The sequence below is a fragment of the Argiope bruennichi genome, chromosome 10 (genome assembly GCF_947563725.1).
Source record: "Argiope bruennichi chromosome 10, qqArgBrue1.1, whole genome shotgun sequence".
NCBI lineage: Eukaryota > Metazoa > Arthropoda > Arachnida > Araneae > Araneidae > Argiope > Argiope bruennichi.
Window position 1 is genome coordinate 51,066,915 of NC_079160.1, and position 24,641 is coordinate 51,091,555.

General features: G+C 32.7%; 1 protein-coding gene across 3 annotated transcripts; it reads right to left on the reverse strand.

The window, feature by feature from the left end:
- Positions 1-2,939: 2,939 nt before the first annotated feature.
- Positions 2,940-24,136, reverse strand: LOC129989270 (low-density lipoprotein receptor-related protein 8-like). 3 transcript variants are annotated; one of them, XM_056097678.1, is made up of 7 exons: positions 23,931-24,136; positions 20,265-20,390; positions 14,010-14,129; positions 13,008-13,136; positions 10,330-10,453; positions 7,309-7,458; positions 2,940-3,154 (listed from the first exon to the last, which is right to left on the reverse strand). In XM_056097678.1, exons 1-7 carry the CDS (start codon positions 24,121-24,123, stop codon positions 3,076-3,078), a joined length of 921 nt encoding a protein of 306 aa, XP_055953653.1. In that variant the 5' UTR covers positions 24,124-24,136; the 3' UTR covers positions 2,940-3,075. The 3 variants fall into 3 exon arrangements, with proteins under 3 accessions (XP_055953653.1, XP_055953656.1, XP_055953655.1); XM_056097681.1 differs by lacking the exon at positions 13,008-13,136 and having other exon boundaries at positions 10,330-10,432; XM_056097680.1 differs by lacking the exon at positions 13,008-13,136.
- Between the last annotated feature and the right edge of the window lie 505 nt (positions 24,137-24,641).

Genomic DNA, 24,641 nt, shown 5'->3' on the forward strand with positions numbered 1-24,641 from the left:
GTGGAACATATGCATCATCAATGATCGCCTACTTTTCACTTCATTTTCAGGTATAGCTTTTAAAACTTTACCCCTAAGTACATTCTCGGCCGCGGTGGCCTGGTGGTAAGGTCTCGGCTTCGGAAAATAGCTCGGAGGATTTCAGGTTCGAGACCCGATTCCACCGAAGAACCGTCGTGTAAGTGGGTCTGGTGCACGTTAAATTCGTCGGGGCCAAACGTCCTCCCGCTGTTATGATGTGGAAGTTTGGTGAGGTGGGGGCAGCTCAGGTGCCGTCATCTGACCGTGGTGAAAAATTATGAGGTCTGTCCTAAAATAGACCTAATGTTGCTTTACAAACGGGACGTTAATATAATTAAACTAGCCCAGCGGCAATCCCTGTACTCTCTAAATTAGCCAATTTTTATTTTGAATGACAGTTTATTGCTCCTAGATACAATATCAGTCTAGTCTTGTCTCCATCCCCCTTCAATTTTCGTATCATTTCAAATATAAAAATTTAAAAAGCATCTTCAACGACTCTGTCAACATAATTCACTATCTTGCATATCTGAATTTTCTATTAGAATGTTCTGTATTTAGTAAGAAAATATAATATAAAATGCATTTTATTTCTTGTGATACGTATTTCATAAAAACTATTTATATAGAAATCACTAAATTAATATATAAATATGATGGTATTATTATATGGAACTACTGGCAGCCAAAGATGGTTTTGATAATTTCTAGTTCTATATTACAACATAAAAATGCTGAATCTGTATTTTTTATGTTCTAAGTAAAAATTTATTTTTAAAAAAATTTAAATGATTTGCCATAAATTTTCTTGAATGCCTTCTAATCAGATGTAATTCAAATGATAGCAATATAAAAAAACTGCCATTAGAAAATGGCCATCGGTGTATTTAAAACAAAGAGGGGGGGGGGGATTGGCTTGTCAAAAAAATTACGAGCAATTTTTGCATAGTAAATATTTAAGAAGTTTTTGTCTAATGTTATTCATTATGCTTTTATATATATCTCACTTGCTAACGCTTTTAAGATGTTTGTTTTGCCCCTACCCGCATTTTTTATAAAAAAACTGTTATTTTTAGTGGCATCTTTCTTGCTTATACTTTTTTTGAAAACTACAAATCATAACCGAAAATCTAATCTGGATAACCTAATGTTACAGCGCCGTGGTGGGAATTTTTTGGATATTTTGCATCCTATTTTGGAAAATTATATGAAATTTCGTGATCTTATGAAGGAAATTACAATTCATTAAATTTCTAGATTTCTAAGAATAAATATTCTAATCCGGGCATAATATATATATATTTAATATTTTTCTAAAATATTAAATTTTATATTTTGCATTTATTAAATATTATTTTAATAGTTATTAAAAGTTATTATTTAATTTGTTCCTAAAATATTTAATATTCTGTTTCATATTAGTTGTATTCTTATCAAGAGCAAATAATGTAATTCTTATCTTGATAAAACATCCAAAATTTTACTTTAATTTCTTTTTCATAACAAATATTGGTTTCATTCTGAAAGTAACACGTCGAATTTTAATTGAATTTATAATATATTCTCATTTTTAAAGGATATCCTGGAGTTCCTCTTTTTTGTTATATAATATCTTTTTTTTGTATAATTTTGTTTCATTCTCGATGAAAAGTATTATTTCGTATTTTTTACTTCATTATTTAAAATACATTTAAAAACTTTTATTAATTTCTACTACATATTCTAAGAATTTTTTGATTATAAATATTATTAAATCTAAAAATTATTATTTCTCTAATTGCATCTTAGATGGCGCCACATCTGTGAAATCAATATTTGGTTAAATTGCCATTTTAATTGAAAATTAAGAAGTCTAAATGTTTTATAGAAAAAAACTTATTGTCGTCAGGTCTGATAACATGTTAATATTACAATTATGAATGAAAATTATGACAATTTTATTGGAAATTTTTATTTTTATGGATGACAATACCAAGAGCAAATGTGGTGATGATCTTTTGTAAAGAAAAGACATCCATAACATAGAATCGCCTGCATGGTTTTCAGAGTATAATCCATCCGATTATGCCCTTGGATGTAGGGCGCATTGCAGAGCTCAATTAACCACCGCTTAGCAAAAAAATCTCGTTTGACGTCGTAGATGATGATGTAGCATTTAACTAGAATTCTTCAAGAAACACTGTACCAGAGTATGTGCAACAAGTGGTACGTATGTCTTGCAACAGTATGAATGCGTGTAGTAATTACAGCTCCACACATATTTTACTATTGTAAATATTGATTGATTACAGCAGTTTAATTATAGTACGTTATAATATCACATAAAGTACAGAAGTATTATAACATACTATTATCAAATTCTTGCGATCATTTATTTAATTGATTGAAACCATGATAAAGTTCCAATGATAATCTTGTTTATAATTCGAAGCATTACAAATTCACGTATATAGTTTTAATATTTTATATCACCAATGTTCTTCTATCAATATTAGACGTTCCTCATTGTATTTTTAATTTAGGTTAGCTTGTATTTTATATACATGCCATTAATACCATGAAACTAGTAGAGAGTATTTTTTCTTACAAAATATTATTGTTTCTAAATTTAATGGAAGCCTCCATTAAAATGTCAAAATTATTTATTAAATTCATTAATTGGTGGCGCCAATCGTAGGAAATTAAAATTTAATTGAATTATTAAATTAATTTATAATGAAGATATTAAAAAAGTGTGCTGTCATAGAGAACACATATAATGCAACATCTTATAAACACAAAACAAGAGAAAAGGAGAGCAAATCCCTCTTTTATAAAAGTGTGTAAGTCATAAACAATTCGCTGAACTATTTCAATTCCATCTGAAGTTTTAGATCATGCTCTAATACTTAAATATTAAAAAAATATTAAAGGCTCTTTTATTTCTTTTCTTTGTAATTTGATACAGAAGATTCAAAAAATATTATTGAGTGACCGAAATGAAAAATTAAATTATTTTCTTTTGATGTCCATCAAACTCCTTGATCTTCAACTTCAGTGGAAAGGCTAATTCATTCATTCTTTTGAGTACGAAGCAATTGGCATTTGACTTTCAGTTTTTCCCCTCAGAGCAGTTGAATGTCTCTCAGATCTCCTGGTAAAAGGGGGAAAACAGTCAAGAAATTGTTTTTAAAATATTAAATTTTACAATCATTTATTATATAAAACAAAAACGTTTATGCGGTTTTGTTATTTTTATTTGTAACTAGTCGCCTTTGGCGACCAGCCGGTTCGCCAATCTTAATGTTCGTTAAAATTTTAATAATTAAATATTTTATACAATTTCTACTTTAATAGCTTCTTCATCAAAATATTTTAAAACTTCAAATTTTGATTGTTATATAATTCATTCATAATATTATAAAGGCCTTCAGTCATAACGTAATATGTATCTCTCATTTTCTATTAGCACCCGTAGAATTTATGCTTAAATTAAAGTGGAAAGAATCAATCTTCAATTAATATAATAATATTTTTTACTGAAACAAAGCATTTTTTTTATAATCTGATTACTGAAAATAGAGTCACTCAGCGTTTAAACTTTATGGGTACTAAAGAATATTTTTTTTCATTTATGTAATATCTCAAGAGTTTGTCAACAAAATTGTCTTAGATTCATTATGAGCAGATCGATTCATTAACAATGTTTAAATTTAAATGCATCGAACACTACGAAAATAAAACGAATCGTTTAAAATAAACGGTCGAAAACAGGTTTTAAAAAAACTACTTAAAAAACGATGTACTTAAAACTATAAGCATATACAAAAAATATATAACTAACATAAATACAATTTACTTACAAAAGCATGCGACTAACTCAAAAATAATTTAAATCATCCATTGATAACGGTTGTCATGGCAACAATCAGAACAGATGCGCATGCGTGAATTTTCTTCCCCAGTTACGTAACGCAAATACGTGATTTTTTCTACGCCAGTTGGGGTAACGCTATGCGGATTAGAAATTTTTAATTTCCTTTATTCTGTTTCATTTTAATTCAAAAATACTTCAGAATGAATCTGAAAGATCGATTAATTAACAATGTTTAATTTTAAATGCATCAAACATTAAGAAAATAAACAGAATCGAGTGAAATAATCCGCCGAAAATTTTTAAACCTAGCCTCATTACTGTTGGAAGAAAAAAAAATTGAATCCTTTCTCATTTGGCGGTGGGGAAAATAGAAGTTTTTTTGGTGGGAAAGTTAGTTTTTAATTAATAATTAAAATTCTAATTAAAAAATCGAAAAAAGGAACCCCAGGTGCACATTCCCAACCTCCAAGGTATACATGTATCAAATTTGGTAGCTGTAGGTCAAACGGTCTGGCCTGTAGAGCGCCAACACACACACACACATTGAGCTTTATTATAAGTATAGATAAAGCTGAATGTGTATTTGTGTTGACGCTCTACAGGCAAGAACGTTTGACCAAAAGCTATGTAACTTGGTATATATATATATATATATATATGTGTGTGTGTGTGTGTGTGTGTGTGTGTGTAATGATATTTTAATTCTAATTTCAATTTAATTAATTTCCAAGATTTTATCTTAATTTAGCCCATCGTAACTTCATTCTAAAATATTCTCTTATTTCGTGACCCAATTCCACTTTCGGTTTAATTAATCCCTTTGTAAAATAATGCCCCATCTGTACTATGTATCGAATGAAAGTGATTCTTTAGTTGCCCTTGACAGAGGTCAGCATATGTATTCCATTGGCGCGTGGCCGGAAATCCCATCTTATATAAGACGAGTGATCATTTGTTCGGCCCTTTTTTTTTCTTTCTTACTTCTGCTTTTGTGCCGCGCTGCGTCTGCTTGTAAATAAATTGCTTTCCCGAGATGCATATTAAAGAGAGAATAAAGCGAAAGTAAAAATACAGCGACTCGTCTATGTCTTAAAATCTGCACATTATATATTATTTAGCCGACAGGATTCGAAATCTATTACATATATATATATATATATATACTTTGGAGAGAGTAATGCGCACCTTGGAAGGTTGGTTTTTCAAACTAATGAGATTATTAATTAATTTAAAAACCAAGCAAATTATAGCCTTTTTCGGTCATAACCCACAAAACATATTACAATACAAAAATAATTTCTATATCATCAGAAAATTTTAAAAAATTATCTTTGAAATGATATCTGTTATTTTGCGCTGTAGTTCATTTTTAAATTTTTAATTAATAAAAAAAATATTTTTAAGCATAATTTAAAACAATATGTTTTACAAAAAATAAAAATAAAATTTAACCTGGACGAGCATGTTATGCTTGCATATAAAAAAAAAATTAGCTTTTATGGATGTGATACCATCATACTGACAAAAACTGAAATAAAAGATTAAGAAGTGAATATCACTGTAAAATAAACTTAGAAAAGTTTAATTTTTATCAGGTTTATATTTCAGTTTTATCCTGTCTTGTACATATCTCTCTTATATAAAATATTAGTAATATCCCCACAGCTTTGCCCGTGGCTTAACATCCAAGAGGAAAATTTAGCTTTAAATTTAAGTCTAGCCTCCACCCGTTATGACATGGGCATGTCATTTAACATCAAACAAAATAATTTTTCATAGCACACATTTAGAAATATTTAGACTGTAAAAAGGTAAAAATATTGTTACGAAATTTCCGGGTTCGTTTGGATAGTGGAAGTTATATGGTGTGGAGAACGCTCAATAAGCAGGCGGCAGTAGAAAAAAAAAACAACGACGCTTATTTACACGAAGACACAACAACTATATACAGCATAGAGAAGACAATTATCTTCAGCCGAGACGTGCACACAGCAGCACACAACAAGACTTTACTGCAGACAGTAGCGCACAGCTTAGTTCAGCACTAGCTTGACTCCGTCGCTGCTCTGCTAATCTCTGGAAGACCCGTTGTTTATCGTCGATTCCGACTACACCTCCGGCAGCTGTAGACTGCCTCCTTTTATAGGTCTCAGGAGGCGGGGCTAGAAGCCTATCAACCATTCAGGAACTTTCGAGACGTATCTCGGTTCCTAATAGACGGATCGGGAAAATTCTCGATGTTTCAGGTATAATCTATTTTGGCGCCAAAGTTGCCAAATTCGTCGGCAAGTCGCCAAATGGTCGCCAAGCTCTGGGACCTCCGTCGCGACACCCGGACTCCGACCAATACAGATGACGTTAAAACAGTCTCTCTGATGATGGAAACAACTATGCTGGAAAGCAGCATCACAGATTCGTAACAATATGTTATGTTCATAGACAAAACAATTCACTAAAAATTTTCAATAGAAAAGCTGTTTTAAAATTTAAAAATATAAAATTTAAAAATAAAATAAATCATTGTACACACTTACTTATCAACTATTTGTAAATAAATATGAAAATAAAAAGTGAGCTTGCTACATAATATTTCTTTGAAAACTATATTGGCTGGACGATCACTTCGCTCCTCATGAAATTCGTTCTGTCTCTGTAATTCAATTGGAGTGCGATTTAAAAAGAGATGGTTAGATTAAGGTTGGATTTCCTTTCTAGGTTAAGGTTAGATTAAGGTTGGATTTTTTTCGTTTAAAATCAGACGTAACCAAAGAAATGTTTCGCATATGCATATCACAGCTCTTGCTATTTGCGAATGCGCAGTTTCAAGTTTTCACACATCAGCGGATAGGTGCAAAGCACAGGTACTGCTGTTTTACGCATGCGTGAATCGTAGAAGGAAAATAATTAAAATCTCAATAATAAAACTAATTTTTTTAAATTTTGATATGACTTCGATATACTAAAACCCACCTCAATAAATGCCCTACAAAATGATACAAATATCTTCAATATCAGTTAAGTATTTCTCGACTTTTACTCTTTAAAACATGCAGACGCTTTCAGGAGACTTCATTTTATACTATGTTTATATTTTTCATGTACACATTGCGTTTTATTCGCTTTGTGATTGGTAGATAGCGATTCACCTTATCAGTGTCACATTTGATGGTTTTTTGTTGTTGTTTTCTTTTTTTGCCAGCATTGTTTGAAATATTTTATTAAAATTATTATTAAATCATAGTAAGTATTTACATTGCATTTGGTGGTGAAGTATTTATGCATTTGGTGGTTTTAATTCACATCAAATGAACAGAAAATGAGTTTAAAGCAGTATTATTTGTTAATTCTACGTTTAGGTATTTATTAATTCTAAATGCATTCTAAAACATTTAATTCGCTTTGCTCTCTGTATATCCGCAAAATATGTTTACCTCTTAAAATAGCAAAACAGCATCAAGGCCATGATTATGAAAATGATGATTAACGTCATAGATATGCCTATGACCAATCCTAAATCATGGAATTCCAGTTCAGCAGAGATGCTCCTTTCGCACTTCTCTCCCGTGAAAGATGGAGAGCAGCTGAAAAATTAAGGATATTAGAATAGAGAGACCGAATTAAAAAAAAAATTAGAAATATTGCAAATCCTAATTACTGATTATTTAAAGAAGAATATCTTCCAATTTTATTTAACGATAAATATAATACGTTCTAAAAAAAGTCATAATTTTTATTAATAAAAAATTTTCAGGTCAAATCAAACTATAAAAACATGTGACATTGATAAAATATTCAACGTTGGCTCGCCCTTTGAAACCTTCATTCAAATTTTATTCATATTTTTTAACAACATTATATTTATTTTTAATTAATTTTGAGTACAATAAACAAAACGATACTTAATTTTTATTTAATTTCAACTTATATTGAAACTTTAAAATATATTTTGGACTTTTATTGAATTCCTCTCCTTTGTTTCTAAATGTTTACACATGGACAGATAGACAATCATATTATGAAGTGAAACGTAAAAATAAATACTAAGAAATTCTTTTTATTTATGATGCATTTTTATAATATAGCCTTTTTTTTTACTTATTTATCATTAATTTTCTTTTATTAACCAACTACTTTTAAATATTTTTTTATTTTGAAATTTGCTAACTAAAAACACATAGCTCACAGATTTTAATGATTAACTAATAATTTAATTCTAAAAATATTAAAATTCAGTAATAAAATAAAACTTGAGATTTTGGACTTTCATTGAGAAGGCATATCAACAAGAAAATTCAAATTTTTTCGCATATCAAATTTTATACATGTAATTGGTTGCGATTCTAAACCATCGTATTCATTTAGAAACCAATAGGCCTAAGCCGGACAATCCACTAGATGAAAGATTTTGTTTTTAACTTCATATCAATCAATAATTATAATAATAAAATCATACATCAAATTTATATGTCTAACTCGTTGCGATTTCCCTTTATGATATAAACTAAGACAAGCATTGTTCATTTTATTTGTTTATTCAGAGAGAGCAAAAACGTGATAATCTATGAAAATCTTGAGGTGGAATTTTTAAACGTATGAATTTAATACGTATAATTTTATTACGTGTATTACGTATAATTTTAAACGTATTAATTTAATACGTATAATTTTATTATGTATGTTATGTATAATTTTATTATGTATGTTATGTATAATTTTAAACGTATTGATTTAATACGTATAATTTTATTATGTATGTTATGTATAATTTTAAACGTATTGATTTAATACGTATAATTTTATTATGTATGTTATGTATAATTTTATTACGTATATTACGTATAATTTTAAACGTATTAATTTAATACGTATACTTTTATTATGTATATTACGTATAATTTTAAACGTATTAATTTAATACGTATACTTTTATTATGTATATTACGTATAATTTTAAACGTATTAATTTAATATGTATAATTTTATTACGTATATTACGTATAATTTTAAACGTATTAATTTAATACGTATAATTTTATTATGTATATTACGTATAATTTTAAACGTATTAATTTAATACGTATAATTTTATTATTTATATTACGTATAATTTTAAACGTATTAATTTAATACCTTTAATTTTAAACATTACAATTTAATGCGTATAGTTTTAAACGTATTAATTTAATATGTATAAGGCAGTATACGTAGTGTAGAGAAGAATTAGTAATTGTCAAAAAAATTCGAGCTCGAGATTTTGACGAATCTCCACAATGACCTTCCTGAGTTGGAAAAATACAAATTGAGGAAAATGTCCATCTGTCTGCTTGTCTATGACAAAAATAACTCAAAAACCCTTTGAGCTAGTCGGTTAAAATTTGGTATGCGATTTTTACAAAAAAAAGCAGATATCTGTCAAATTTTGAGTAAAATCTGTTCAACAGAAGTCCGTCTGTCCGAAAATAAATTAACACGATTACAAAACGAAGAGAGCTAGGTGGATAGAATTCGATAAGCAGATTTAACATCCATAATATAGACGCGCTCTTCATATTTTGAGCAAAATCCTACTACGGATAGATTGTCTGTCGGTCTGTACTTTAAGAAACATGTAAACTCGATAATTCAAAAACGCTATGTCTTAAATCTATCAAATTTGTCACGGGAATTTGCAACTACATGTGCAGTTTTGTTCCAAATTTCGGTTTCTATCGGTTGAAAAAGAAGTGTCTAAAACCCTAATTCTATTTTCGGATACTGTTAACGCACGTCAGGGATTAATCGCAAAAACTCTCGCCAAGGATGACACGAAAAATTCAGTAAAAATGCAAAATTCAGGCCAAAAGACAATATTTCGTAAGTACTGTACGCCAATACAATGCAAGAACCGGAGGGTTTCAGGTTCGTGACCCGATTCCACCGAAGAGCCGTTGTGTAAGGGGGTCTGTTGCACGTTAAATCCGTCATGACCAAACGTCCTCCCGCTGGTGTGGTGTGGTGTGGTGTGGTGTGGTGTGGTGTGGAGAGGGGGGTACCAGCTCAGGTGTTGTCCTCGTCATCTGACCGCGGTTCAAAATGACGAGGTCCATCCCAAAATAGCCCTAGTGTTGCTTCAAACGGGACGTTAATATAACCAAACCAAACCAATACAATGCAAGACGATCTATGGTATGACAAGTTTATTAGAGAGTATGCAAGACAGTCTTGGGGTGATCACTGCCGCTGATTTTAATAATTATAATAGAGTACCTTACATATTTTATATCATTTATTCGTTATAAATCAACCATCCAACTAGAACCATGAAAAAAAAATCTATCTAATTACACATCAAAATGAGCAATTTTAAAATTATAATTCAATTTTATCAGTCTATTAAGATTTCTTTATATACATTCGTAGAGCAAAGAGCATATATTAGGTACTAAAATTTGATATCAAGAGCTTATACTTACTTACAAATGTATTCACCTTCGACGACGATGCAGTCTGCGCCATGCATGCAGTAGTTGTCTGGACATGTCTGCTCCGTTGTTGCAGGGATTACTGTGGTTGAAGCTGAATGGAAAGAAATGAAGGCTGGGATAAAAAAAAAGAAACATTACTTACAAAATTCACATAAAAATTTTTGAATCAAGAAATAAAAAAAGCGATTTGTAACCAAAAAATATTTGCTGTTGTATCCCTATTCCATACACATAATACACTTTGTTAGATGTTACTAAAAATCCTAAAAATCCGAATACTCGTGGCATTCAATGATTTTCCCAGGATTCCTACGTTTTAACCGGGGGAGAGGGAGGAGAAATAAAATCTTGATTTGGAACTATACGAGATATTCAAATTTTGGATTCAATTGGTCAAAAAAATTATCTAATATGTATGATCAGTTTTATTCAATCTACAAAACACAAAACGAACATGTGTGGGATGCAGTAAACAAATATTCATGTATTGGTGAAGCCACGGTGATACTCGAGATTACTAATTTTTATACGAGAGAAAAAGGAAATAAAATTTTGATTTGGAAGCATGCGAGAAAATTTTGGAAAGACCACTCTTGCTGGTTTACTCTTAATCTTCTTCATAAGCAATGGGAGTAGTCTTCCTGATACTCTCTCGCATACTCTGTAATAAATTTTTCATGCTATTGGCGTACAATATTACGAAATATTTTTTTGGCGTGAATTTCGCATTTTTATTGAATCTATCTTGTCAAACTTGGTTAGTTTTTTGGCGATTAATACCTGGTATGCTGTTAATAGTATCTGAAAATCGAATTTGTGCAGGATGCGGCAAAAAAAAAAAAAAAAAAAAAAACTTCGGACAAAGTTATTGCATGATATAATAGAAGTTAACACATTTCTTTTTAATTTGTGTTCTTTTCTTTTCTTTTTGTCTACCACTTCAGTTATAAAATATTTTATAATATAGCTCTAATTTTATGTATTGTTTTTTTTTGAGGGGGGGGGGCTTTTTTTTAATGTCAAGCAAAAGATCTGCTGCTTTAGAGCTGTTTAAGCAAGGAAAACGGCAGAATGAAATCATTCGCTTGATTAATGTGCCTCAACAAACAGTGCCTGATGCAATCTTCGTTTCAAAGCACTTGGTAATGATGGTCGACGATCATGAAGAGGACGAACATGTATGGTGAACGCTTTCAATAACTGTAAGGCCATCAAAATCCGAGGCTTTCCATGAGAAAGATTGCTCATGAAATGGATATAAATGCCGATCAGTGTGGCGAATATCAAAAACAGAGTTTGAACTGAAGTTTTACAAGTTCCAAAAATTTCAGCTTCTCACTGAAGAAAACAAACTCGTGCAGCTCCAAAGATGCTGAAAACTTTTGAGACGAGCCACAAATCAGCATTGGGAGAGATTCCTTTTCACTAAAGAGAAGCTCTTTACCATCCAACGAGCTCGTGACTTCCAGAATGATAGGATCTGGTCTGTAGATGTTCCAAGAATCCCAGCAATTGTTGAACATCGCCAACAATTAAAGTCGGTCATGGCCAAGGGTGGAATTTGCGGCAGCTGAAAAACACCTCTGGATTTTATTGATGAGGATGCTAAAATTAATTTTTAAAAAAATGCATCAGCGGTATATTCTAGAAGCTGTTGTACTTCCGTGGGCTAAACAGCATTTCACCTCTCACACAGACAAGATCAAAAAGACAAAATTGGTGTAAGGCGCATTTTCTGGACGTGATATCATCTGGAGAGTGGGCATAATACTCTCCGAATCTCAATGCCATGGATTACAATGTGTGGTCCATTTTGGAGTCTAGGGCTTGCCCTAAACCACTCAAAAGTTTGGACTCTCTAAAGAAAACACTTAGGAGGGGGGATTGGATGGATTAAATGTAGAAGACTTGCGGCCCATTACTGAAAATTTCAATAATGGCTTGCGTCTCTGCATTGCTGCACAAGGCGGCCACTTTGAAACCAATTAAATTTATTTATTAGTAAAATCCTCTTATTATTATTTGTTATATTTTGTTAGTTTATTTCTTTTTAATAAAGTCAATAAAAATTGTTAGTCCAGGTTTTTCTGCCTCACAATGTACAACCGGACGTTTTTCTCAACCAACTGGAACAAAGATTTGACACAAAACTGCACTTGTAATCATAAAATTCCATATCAAATTTGATACATTTCATTGCGTTTTTAATCTATTGTATTTATATGTTTCTGAAAATACAGACTGACAAACAATCAGCCCTTCATTGGATTTGGCTCAAAATTTGACAGGTATCTACACCATAGATGTCAAATCCTTGTATGGAATTTTATCTTTCTAGTTCTCTTCGTTTTGTAACTACAGAGTTAATTTATATTCTTACAATCGAGCTTCCACTGAACAAGTTTTACTGCAAATTTGACAGAAATCTGCAAACTTGGTGTAAAGACTGTATACCAAATTTCAACTGTATAGTTCAAAGAGATTTTGAGTTATCTTTGTCACAGACAGACGGATATTTTCCAAAAATGTGTTTTTCGAACTCGTAGGTGTGTAAAATATGGGGAATTGTCAAAATCTCGGGTTCGAATTTTTTGACGATTACTATGCTTCCTCTGTACTATGTAAACAAGAAATTAAAAAATTCAGCCAATGATAGCAGTTTTTACGACAGTGCATTTCGTCAGAGCCATCGTCGCAATCGTCGTCGCCGTCGCATAGCCATGCTCTGGGAAGGCAGATTTTATCTTTCTCACAAGGAAAATCCAGGTTTCTGCAATGTTTTCTGTCATCAAAGCCTGAAAAAGAAATACAACCTTAATCATTCCTTACAAAAAAACATTAGAGAGTGATCTGTTGTTTATATTCTTTATGCCAAATTGTGAATTGTTAGATACTTTTTAGAATACTCTAAAACCAATTTAATAACATTGTTTAAAAAAATATAATCGATCATCTGTATCGTTTTAAAATACAAGGGGTGTTCAAATGAAAAGGTACGAAACGACACCGTGGATATAAATGAAGACTTTATTCAAAGTACACACCATAGACTTGAGCACAGCGAAGACATTGATTAACGAGACGAAGGATTCATTGTTCCCAGAATTCCCGTGGCCGAGACCAGAACCAGGCCTTTAACAGCGTCCTTAAGTTCACCGTCCAAGGTCCGCTACTTGTTGAATTCCTCTAGCACAGAAAACAATTAACTCCGATGTATACTGTGAGACACTCAGAAGATTACGTAGGTCCTTCAAGAACAAAAGATCAGGGCTACTCACGGAGGGTGTGGTTCTGCTTCATGATAACGCGCGTCCACACGTCTCCAGGGTCAAACACGCGGAACTGGCCAAGTTCAAGTGGGAGCAGCTAGACCATCCGACCTACAGCCCGGATATGTCGCCCGGCGATTTTCATGTGTTTGGTCACCTGATAAAACATCTGAAAAGGAAGCGCTTCAACTCGGACGGCAAACTCAAGGACGCTGTGAAAGATTGGTTCTCGTCACGGTCACAGAAATTCTGGGAACAATGAATTCTTCGGCTCGTTAATCAATGGGATCGTTGTGCTCAGGCCTATGGTATATACATTGAATAAAGTCTTTATACCCATTGTGTCGTTTCCTACCTTTTCATTTGAACACCCCTTGTAATCTAAAGAAGGATACTTACAAGTCCGCTCGTCGGAGCCATCCTCACAATCAATTTGTCCATCGCAGAGCTTTGTCCTAGGAATGCACTGTTTATTCTTTAAACACTCGAACTCCCGAGTTTCTGTACAGGGTGGTGGGACTGCAGTGAGACAGGAAGCAACATTTTAGACTTCAGAAATAACAGTATCAATAAGAATCACGATTTGCTTTCAAATATTCAAAGTTGCAATAAAGAAATCGAGCTCTGATCCTGTTCTTAATCAATGAATAAAAAAGTCAAAATCAAAATGCAGTATTTTCTGTATCATCTCGAATAACAATAGAACTGAAAACTTTGGCCTCAAATAAAATTCTTATAAATGATTTTTGCCATTAAAGCAAGAATTGTGATTTAAAATACATTCGTAATACAAGGTGATCAAAATTAAAACACACCTACTCTGAGCTCTCTATATAGCGAACTATTCAGTGTAATGGCTCCAAAATTGGTGAACGTATTATTCAAGATATGGAAAGACGGATTACGCGAAAAAAACTAATTCCAGAAACATCAATAGATGGTGCTGTACAACAAAAAAATATGCTGAAAGGACTCAAAATACACATTTGCAGCATATTTTTTTCGAACGTATCAAACATTCAATCACAAGGACCTTATCGAAGCTTATCAGCTTTTTCAACTGCGGATTCTAATTGGTCGATTGACATGCTTCTCACATGCCGAGTGATACTGTCTTTCAAATCTGCCAAAGTTAACATAAGTTCTCGATAAATGAGATATTTTAAGCATTCCCAAGGCCAAAAATAGCAGGGCTTAAGATGTGTAGGACGAGATGGTTAGGCTGCCGGCAAGGCATTAATTACTCCATCATTAGTAAAATGTTGCCGAAGAAACTGCTGTACACAAAGTCCAGTGTGTGGAGGCGCTTCATCTTGCAGAAAGGTAATTGAATCAAGACATTGGCGCTGTTGCATTTCGGGTACAGCAAAATATTCGAGCATATTTTGGTACCTGCTGGTCCTTTGCGTAAATTCTGAAGACGAAGAAACTCTCGAAGTGCAGCTACAGCATTTCCTTTGTTTTCATAAAACAACTTCACAAGCAAAGCGAGAAGCCATCGCTGATAAGAATAACCTTTTCCCAGCTTTATCTCTTCTATGCCTAGAACAGCAGCAGCAAACCAAGGGTTTATTCAAATTTTTGTGCTTTCAGGGCAAAATTAAAATTATAATGACAATTTCAGTTTCTTCACTTTTTTATCCTCTTTTTTTTCCCTCATTTCAGTAAAATAATCTAGAAAGAAAATATTCCATATCGCATGAGGTTTCTGTGATTTTTTACATCTTTTTAGCATGCTTTCTGTTTTACAGCGCCATCTGTCGGTATTTCTGGAACTAGTGTTTTTTTTTTTTTTTTTTTTTTTTTTTTTTTGCGTAATCCGTGTTCCTCATGTCTTGAATAATATGTTCGCCAATTTTGGAGCCTGTATATACTGAGAAGTTCGCTGTATAGAGAGCTCAGAGTTGGTATGTTTTAATTTTGATCACCTTGTATTTTTAACTATTTTTTTTTGTATGCTAATTCGTCATATTCGATATTTTAAAACATCGAGTTAAAGAAAGTCGCTATATTAAAAATTATTGTAAGGATTTGAAGCGTTTTTAATAAATCGTCTCTGACAATTTGTTCGTTTGCTGAAAATATGTGTTGTTTTGAATGTTAGTTAAATCTCTTATTCATAACTTGCCGTAATGACTCTCTCAAGAATGTAATTTTAATCCGCAAAGTGTGATCAAATTTAAAGTCGCATTATTATAATTATCTTCACGCCATTTATATTTATTTTGTATATGAACATAAAAAGTGTAAGGGTATTAAAATAATTCGACTAATGATGGGTATTGAAATATTCTTCATGAAGCCGAATTCCAGATCGTTATAATGTCATTAAAACGTAACTGTTCTAAAAACTGTCTGTTTGTACGTTGTCTATCACTACAGTGTGAGTTTGTGTTTTAGACGTCATGTTAACTGCACAAATAATAAATATTGTTATTAATCTGTGATGTTGCTTCCCAGCACAATTTATTTCATAGTAGGAAAGAGGGTTTTACTGACAGTTCTATTGAAAGCTGGTAGGATTCCCAATCAGACTCGTGGGCTTGGAGACAAACTTGGCGACCATTTGACCACTTGGCGACGAATTTGGGGACTTTGGAGATAAAATGGATGATATTAGAATCTTCAAGAATTTGGGTGGTAGGATCAATAGGAAACGACTTGTGCTTGATTATACGATACCCTTCTGTGCCCTGAAGGAAGCTATAAAAGGCCGGCTGTTCAAACTGAAATCGGCCGTCACGATGATTTAGTTGGATCAGTCCAATGAAGAGCAAGCATTGAGTGAAGCTCAAACGATTAGTGAATTAACCAGTAACTGGAGACATGAATTTGCTTACGCGGTCAGAAATATGTAGTCAAAAAGGCTCCATTGTTATTTTTCTTCTTTGTTTTTTTATAAACAGCATTGGAATTTATTTTGGGAAAACATATATTCTGGAAATCATGTAATTACCAAAAATATTAAAAATATTAATGTTAAAAATTTTATAATATTAAGTATTAAAAAGAAATTATAAGAAAAACCTAAACAATCTTTTGATAAGTACTTACTTCGTTTATATTGTTACAGAAATGCGGGGGTTCTTTTGATTTGTTGGATGAAGAAACACAATCAGCAGGCTTCAGGAATGAACGATGACTTTTATTAAACACGAAGACAAGAATACACAAACAACAAATATACAGCCGAGAGAACACAGGCAAAAAACAGCAGCCCACTACAACAAACAGCAACCCACAAGTAGTAATCGGTATAAACAACCACACCAACACACAGCAGCTTACTACAACAAACAGCAACCCACAAGTAGTAATCGGTATAAACAACCACAATAACACACAAAGCGGCCAGACAGAACTCAGCAGGAAGTGAAAATCCACATAGCTATTCACTTAAGTCTCTTCAAACGTCTGCAATTCTCCACTGTCTCCTCGCTTTAGTTGTATCCCTCTGCCGACTCAATACTACACGACTGGATACTCCTCACATGACTCGATGCTGCTTCTACAATAAACACCAGGACTCGGCACACAGCTCAATTTAGCAAACGCTTGGGCAAAGCACTTGATAATCAGAGTCAATGAACAACGCGAAGTCATTTTGACTCCCGTCTCTAGTTACGGTTAAGAGTTTAGCCGTGCGCCGAGTCTTGGAGACAAGTGTTGAAGTAGCATCGAGTGGTGTGAGGAGTAGCCATTTGAATAGTAGTGAACCGACAGTTGGATACAACTAAAGCAAGGAGGCGGTAGAGAATATCAGACGTTTAGAGAGACCTTGGTGAATATCTGCGTGGATTCTCAACTCCTGCTTTCTGTCTGGATGCTTCGTGTGTTGTTGTGATTGTTTACTATCGATTACTACTTGTGGGCTGCTGCATGTTGTAGTGTGCTGCTATGTATTGCCTGTGTATGTCTCGGCTGCGTATTCATCTTCTGAGTCTTCATGCCAATAAACGGTGCTATTCGTTATTGAGGCCTGCTGACTGTGTTACACCATACACCCATTACAAGCAAACCTCGTTCGATTTTAGCGGAATTAATTTCCGTAACAGTATGATCTCTCTTCTTCGGGTTCCAACAACATAAAAAATTCACTCGATAAAATAATTGTTGAAACAATGAAAGCAACTGAAATTTCAATGCATCAGTGAAAGTGTTCATAAAAATAATACGAAAAATATTTTCAAAAGCTGGCCAAAATTACTCCAATTAATTAAAAGAAATCCTTAAAAGACATTTTTTTTAAAAATTACAACTGATTTAAAATATTCCATTCTGTAATTATACTTTCGCAGAGTTATCGGAGAAAATCTGTAGAATTCTGCTTTATTTAAAATTAAAGAACTGTTGCATGTGAACTTGAACCGCAACTATTGCATGCGAAGATCCTAAAGACAAACACATATACAAACATCCACTAATATCTTCTGTTATTAGTAGAAATTATTGTCTGCTGAAATTATAAAATTTCTTTACTCCCTTCTCTGTTTTTGACGTTCGCTGATCTAAAGCCTTAGAATAAGTAAGATTTTGAATTTAAAACAGGTCAGTTATTTAAATATGCTTATTTGTTAGGATCATTTGTTGAAAATATAAACAGCATTTTGTTATATTACTTTTGCTTAAAATAGTCACTATTTTAATCATGAATTCATTCATGACGATTATTTACAAAAAAAATTCACAACAGAATACTTCTTGTTGTCATATGTGATGATTTAAAACTTTTAGCTAATGAAATTCAAATATTTAATTAATACTAATAAGTGATTATCGTTACTCTTGTAAAATGCATTTCTGCTTTCTACTTAGCTTAATTAAAATAGCAAAGAATTCTTTAACGGTAGTATTTTTTTTTCAACTTCACAATTTCATACTTTTCAGATTACTTCAAAGTAATATTAACCCTTTCTAGGGCCGTGGGAAGTATGCTTCCCACCAAATTTATCAATCTTTGTATGAAATTATGTAGGTTGGCATCAGTTCTGACAAATTTTTTTAGAAAAACAGAAACTGAGATGCTTTAGTTCTTTATCTTATACAAAATGATGTGTCTTGATTTGTTACTTAATTATTAATTAACCAAATTAATTAATCAAATTAAATTTGTCTAATAAGCTAAATGAATCACCTTTCTTATTCTAATTTCAAACCTAAAAATATGACTAGAAAAAAATGGCCCTTTAATACTAATACTAATTTTATTGAACTCGCCTTCGCACTTCTATATAAAATTTTATATAGAGTTTTGGAGCTTGAACGATTTTGAGATGGGAAAAAAAAAAAATCACTGCTCTTCTAAAAGTTAATGATTGCTCAATACAATAGTCACGTGATCATTCCAACATTTCAAACCACTTTTAACCGGATTTTTTTATTTGGGGGGGGGGGATTTTGGCCTTGAGGAAAACGCAGCTCGAGCAATTTTGAGATGAAAAAAACCAGCGTTTTTCTAAATATCGACGCTTGAGTAATCTGATAGTCACGTGATCGTTTCAAACCGGCTTAAACTGGTTTTTCACGGGAAAAAATTCTGCTTTCGAGAAAAAAAATTTTAAAACTCGATTGATTTTGAGATGTTCTCACATGTTATTTTGAAATTTGCGATAACAGATTTCAGTTTTCAATAAATTTGCTTTCCAGAAATAGAATACTGTCACAAAATATCGTGTTATAATATTTTGTTTAATTATTTTCTTTATTTTTTTACTATTCACCATGTCTTCCAAATATTTGTAAACATCCAAGAAATTAGAATTTCAATTAATAACAATAAAATCATAATGTGGTAAAAAGTTTACTATATAAGGGTTGCCCAAATGAAAAGTGGACAACTTGAATGAATACCTTTATTGAAAATAAAAAGAAATCGCCATGATCGTTATAACACAGGTCCCATCGTATAGTAGCAGCTCTATGCCTTTAATGTACGGTAGTTGATTCCTGAGTAAGTCCTGAACAGCTTCCTTCACTTCATTGTCCGAATGGAAACGTGTCGCCTGTAATGCTCTCTTAAGTGGCCCAAGGATGTGGAAGTCACAGGGTAACAAATCTGGACTATACGGCGGATGTTCCCACACTTCCCAACGGAATTTTTTAAGGTCGTGTGGGCTTCACGGGAGACGTACAGACAGGCATTGTCATAGAGAAGGATCACCTGTTGTGTAAGAAGGCTTGGCCGTTTGCTTTTGATTGCTTTCCTTAGTTTCGTCAGAGTACTGCAGTATTGTGTTGAGTTAATAGCCCTTGGGACAGGAAATGAATCAAGAGTGGTCCACGGCAGTCGAAGAATCAGAAACCGTACTACCGTGCGTTGTTTCGATCTGAATGCATCCATGCATAGCATGACTTCACTTCTGATCAATTTCTTCTACCATGAACAGCTTTCGTTGTTGAACGCCTTTTGCAGTGCACACCTACTGCCCTTTATATCCTTGTTCGGTGGCGCTACTATAGCTGCAGTCATTCTGACGCAGCCGCAAGTATCCACTTTTCATTTGGACAATACTAATACGATATTTTTGAATATTTTTTCTTATCAGAAAACTCTGTGATCCCAGCATAGATTTGCAACAAACCTTTTCGAAATACGATCGATAATTTTAGAAACCTTGATAGAAATGATATTTATTTTCGAAAAATTTATCTTACCGCAGTTCCGTTCATCAGATCCATCTTCGCAATGGGTGTAGTTATCGCAATGCTCAAAATAATGAATGCAATATCCATCTGAGCACTGGAAAAATTCTTTTGTACATTTTGGTTCGGGTTCATTGGCTGAAACAAAAACAAAATAAATTTAATAGTAAATATATATTTTGTGAATTTTCTGATTCTTTTGTAAACGTTCCCTCTTCTTATATTAAATTTTGATTACTAATTGAATTTTTCAGTATGTGACTTTGAGCTAATTCCTTTTATTCTAATTCCTTTGTAAATAACGAATTATTCAAAATTTCAAAAAAATCGGTGGGAGTTGTCTCTCTAAAACTTTCTCACGTACTCTCTAATAAAGGTAATTTATTAGAGAACGTATTGCAGGGTATTGGCGTACAGTAGTACGAAATATTAAACTCTGTAGTAAATTTAGCCTTATTACTGAATTTACCGAAAGATCTTTGGCGTGTAATTAGACCATTCATTCCAGACATGCATTAATATTATAGACAAATCGAACTTGTGTTTTAAGTATGGTTTTCTCAGCCGATTGAAACAGAAATTTGACACAAAACTGCACTTGTACTCACAAAATCCAATAACAAATTAATGCAATTAAGATGAGTTTTTGAATTATCGCGTTTACATGTTTCTGAAAGTACAGACCGACAGACAGATAACACATTGGATCAAAATTTGATAGATATAGTTGACACCATAAATGATAAGTCTATGTACCAATTTTTTTCTATCTAGCTGTCTTCCTTTTGTAATTATTGTGTTAACTTATATTCTAACAGACGGACAGACGGACTTTCTCTGAACTGATTTTGCTCAAAACTTGATAGAAATCTGCAGATTTGGTGTAAACGCCGTATACAAAATTTCAACCGCTTAGCTAAAAGCCTTTTTGAGTTATTTTTGTCGCAGAGCGACATTTTCCAAAAATGTGTTTTTCGAACTCAGTGATATGGAGATTCGTCAAAATTTCGAGTTCAATTTTTTTTGACGATTAATTTACTCTCTCTAAACTACGTATACGAGAAAATAAAAATTCTTGCATTACTTTTTTACGCATTTATAACTATTTATTTGAGTTTCTTGTACATATTTCTGGGCAGAGCGGGATTGATTTATGTGTGCCACAATTTCATAAGACTAATTCAGGCATTCCATGCTTGGCTGTAATTTGCCATTTTGGCGTCTCTGAATTTCTTTTTTCACTGCGTATCGTATTGAAATGATGGATATTTTTACAAAGAAACATAGTAAAATAAAAACAGTTGAGCGTATCTCAATTTGGAAAACTTAAAAAAAATGACAAATAAAATGAAAAAGAAAAAAACCGCAATCTCGCATCAGAAAGAACAAAGAGCAAAAATTGTCGGATTTAGTCTATGATAAGTGATCAATTTTTTCACGCCAAAAAAAAAGCCCATCCAAATTTTACAAACGAATGCGCAGTAAGAAAAAAAAAATGCAAAACAGCGGTATATTGTTGTCTCGTCTGGACAATTACTTACCATCGACCGAACAGCAGTTTTCAACCTTTCTACGCATGCGCTGTTTACTGGCCGTCTTACAACTGGTAGAGGGTAAACCCCCCGGTATTAAAATAAACTTCTTCATTACTAACGAAATGTTTATTTTGTCAAAACAATTATAACTCATTCTAGTTATAAAGATGCAATTTTCTAAATATTTTTCCCACCATTTTTATTTAATCTTAAGATTAGAAACAATATAGAATCGATGTTCATTTCATTTTTAGTAAACGGAGTTTGATTTTTTTAAAAATATCTGAAACTTCCATCACAAGAATATGTGAAAGAATTTAATGTTACTGTAACCCTTCAGACAGCGTTTAACTTTAGGCTTTATATTTAACTTAACCTAAACCCGCTTACGAGGCAGATATTTTGGGGAATCGAGGTATTTTTTTTTTTCATAAAGCTTCTGATGTCAGTGCTTAATCCTTTCGATATTGCTACGTTCAGTGATGGTCGGCTGGACATAAGAAGAAGGTGTCATTGCTGAGGCCTTACTAAATACACCACAATGACATGAAGACAACTAACCAAAGACGACAAATTTGATATGCACCAGATTCCTACACATTTTAGATCTTTCTGGAATAACGTTTCTAATCCATGCTTCGCCTGCCTCGAAGTCCTTTAAATTTTCTCTTATAAGTAGATCCACGTATATAAAACCCTAACGTATGTAACTGGTAATAAGATATCAAGCAGACCCGGATAGTCTGGTTGGTAGGGCTTTGGACTCCCATCCCTTAGGTTGTAAGTTCGAACCCTGCCGGCTGAAGACTCTCCGTGTGTGTGTGTGTCGTGGCTGACGCACTTATAAATCTGTCGTGGTCACAAAGTCCTCCATGTCGAGAGTAATACCACTGGGGTACTGGTTCAGAGGTGATTGTTCTCCGGTTCAGGTCTAAATTATGATCTGTGGATGAGTGAATGAAAGGCATGAATGAAGTCCGCCCCGTAAAGAAGGTTGTGAAGCTTGAATAACTAAGTCGTACTCTTGGCCCTAGTTGGCGCTACTGAAAAAACAAGAGACGCTCACTCGGCTTAAATCACTGACAGGTAAATCACTGTCAGCGGGCTTGTAAAGGGTCATAAGTCATAACACAACAGACAAAAACAGATATCAAGCTTATTACCTGTTGTCGAATGGCAACATTAGACATAAACAAAACATGATACGAATTTCAGACTGTTTCACTCAGTGAACATATTTACAGTTGTATTGAATCAAAAGGTTCGCTTAGCTTGGCTTGAATGGAACTTCAAAATACTATTAGATATATTCTGGAGATAGTTCGCCACGTCGCCAAAGAGGACATCCAATTAAAGAAGAGAAGATATTAAAGAAATCAAGAAATAGGCTTCAAACAAAAAGTTCAGTCAAGAGCCAAAAACAGGTTTAAACATTACCAGATAAGTAAGCTTGGTAAGACCAGATTAACGGCTTCTCGCCAAGCACGGTAAAATTGCGCCAATCGTGCAAAAACTCTCTAAAAGTCTGCACACTAGAAATACTAACAAACAGTTATTAAGTTGCAATCAAAATTTGTCACGATTATATTTGATGAGAAATCGCTCGAAAATTTTTCAGTTTTGGCGCCTATATATTAATCTTAAGTTTAGTTATAATCACTATGACTTAATTACCTTAAATGATACTCAAATCGTCCAAAACAATTATTTTATAAAAATGCTTTTTATTTTATCCTGAGACTAAAATAATTATCTTTTTAACGACAAATTTTTCTTTCGTACAATTTTTCATTTAACTTTAGTAAAAATTTTAATTTAATTTGATACGCTGTCAGAAACAATGCTTTTATTGGATACAAATTCTCCGTCAAAGCATTCAAGCACGTGCTTTGATCAGTTATAAAATCCGTAGTATGATTTTCCCTTCCTTTTTTTTTTTAATAATATATGCTTTTTGTAAATACCAGTAAACTGTTTTGATCGAATTCCTGTGTTTTAGTCGTATTAAATTATTAGTGAATTTTTTTAATAAATGCATGAGATATTAATAATTTAACAGTCTAAAAAGCCGATAATCTACACGAACAAACTGGTCGCCAAAGGCAGTTAGTTTAAAAAATTCATATGAAGAAAAAGTACTTACTGCAGTGTAATTCATCAGATAAATCAATACAGTCAAGTCGTCCATCGCACTCTCTTTGCAATAGTATGCACTTCCCGTTATCACACTGGAATTGGTGTTTTCCACATGTTTTCTGGACAACTGATAAAACGCAGTGGATTCTTATGTGAACCAAAAGAATGATCAGGTAGCTCAATTTTTCAAAAGAATTCATGGTTGCAGTCACTTTAGCAATGAGGCCAGGAAAAGCAAAATTTCGTATCTGTTAACTACCTTTGATGCTTCAAAATAATAACATAATTCTAATAATTATCTAAGAAAAATCAGAAACCAGTCACAAGCATTTACATTTTCTTGGAAATTTAAATGTTTTTTTATAGATTGTCGCCTCCTTATAATAATAGGAAAAACTGAATAAACTTATGACATTTAAGCTTTCCTTCTTGGAATCCAATGGTCTAGCTCCTAAACGAATTGTTTTATCAAGAAAAAGTGAATCTGTTAATAATTCCGCAGAACATGTTGCTGGAACTAAGAGTCAAATTTGAAATGAATGTATCTAACTTGTTCGTTTCAAAGAAGCAATTGGTTTATCTTAATTTCTTATCTGCGGAAGTATGTGAGGATACAAGTCAGTGACCGAAAAGGAAATTTAAACCAATTAAAGCCATAATAGTTATACGTAAGCATTAGAATGATAAGCACCTTGTTTCATTTAGTATGGTAAAACAA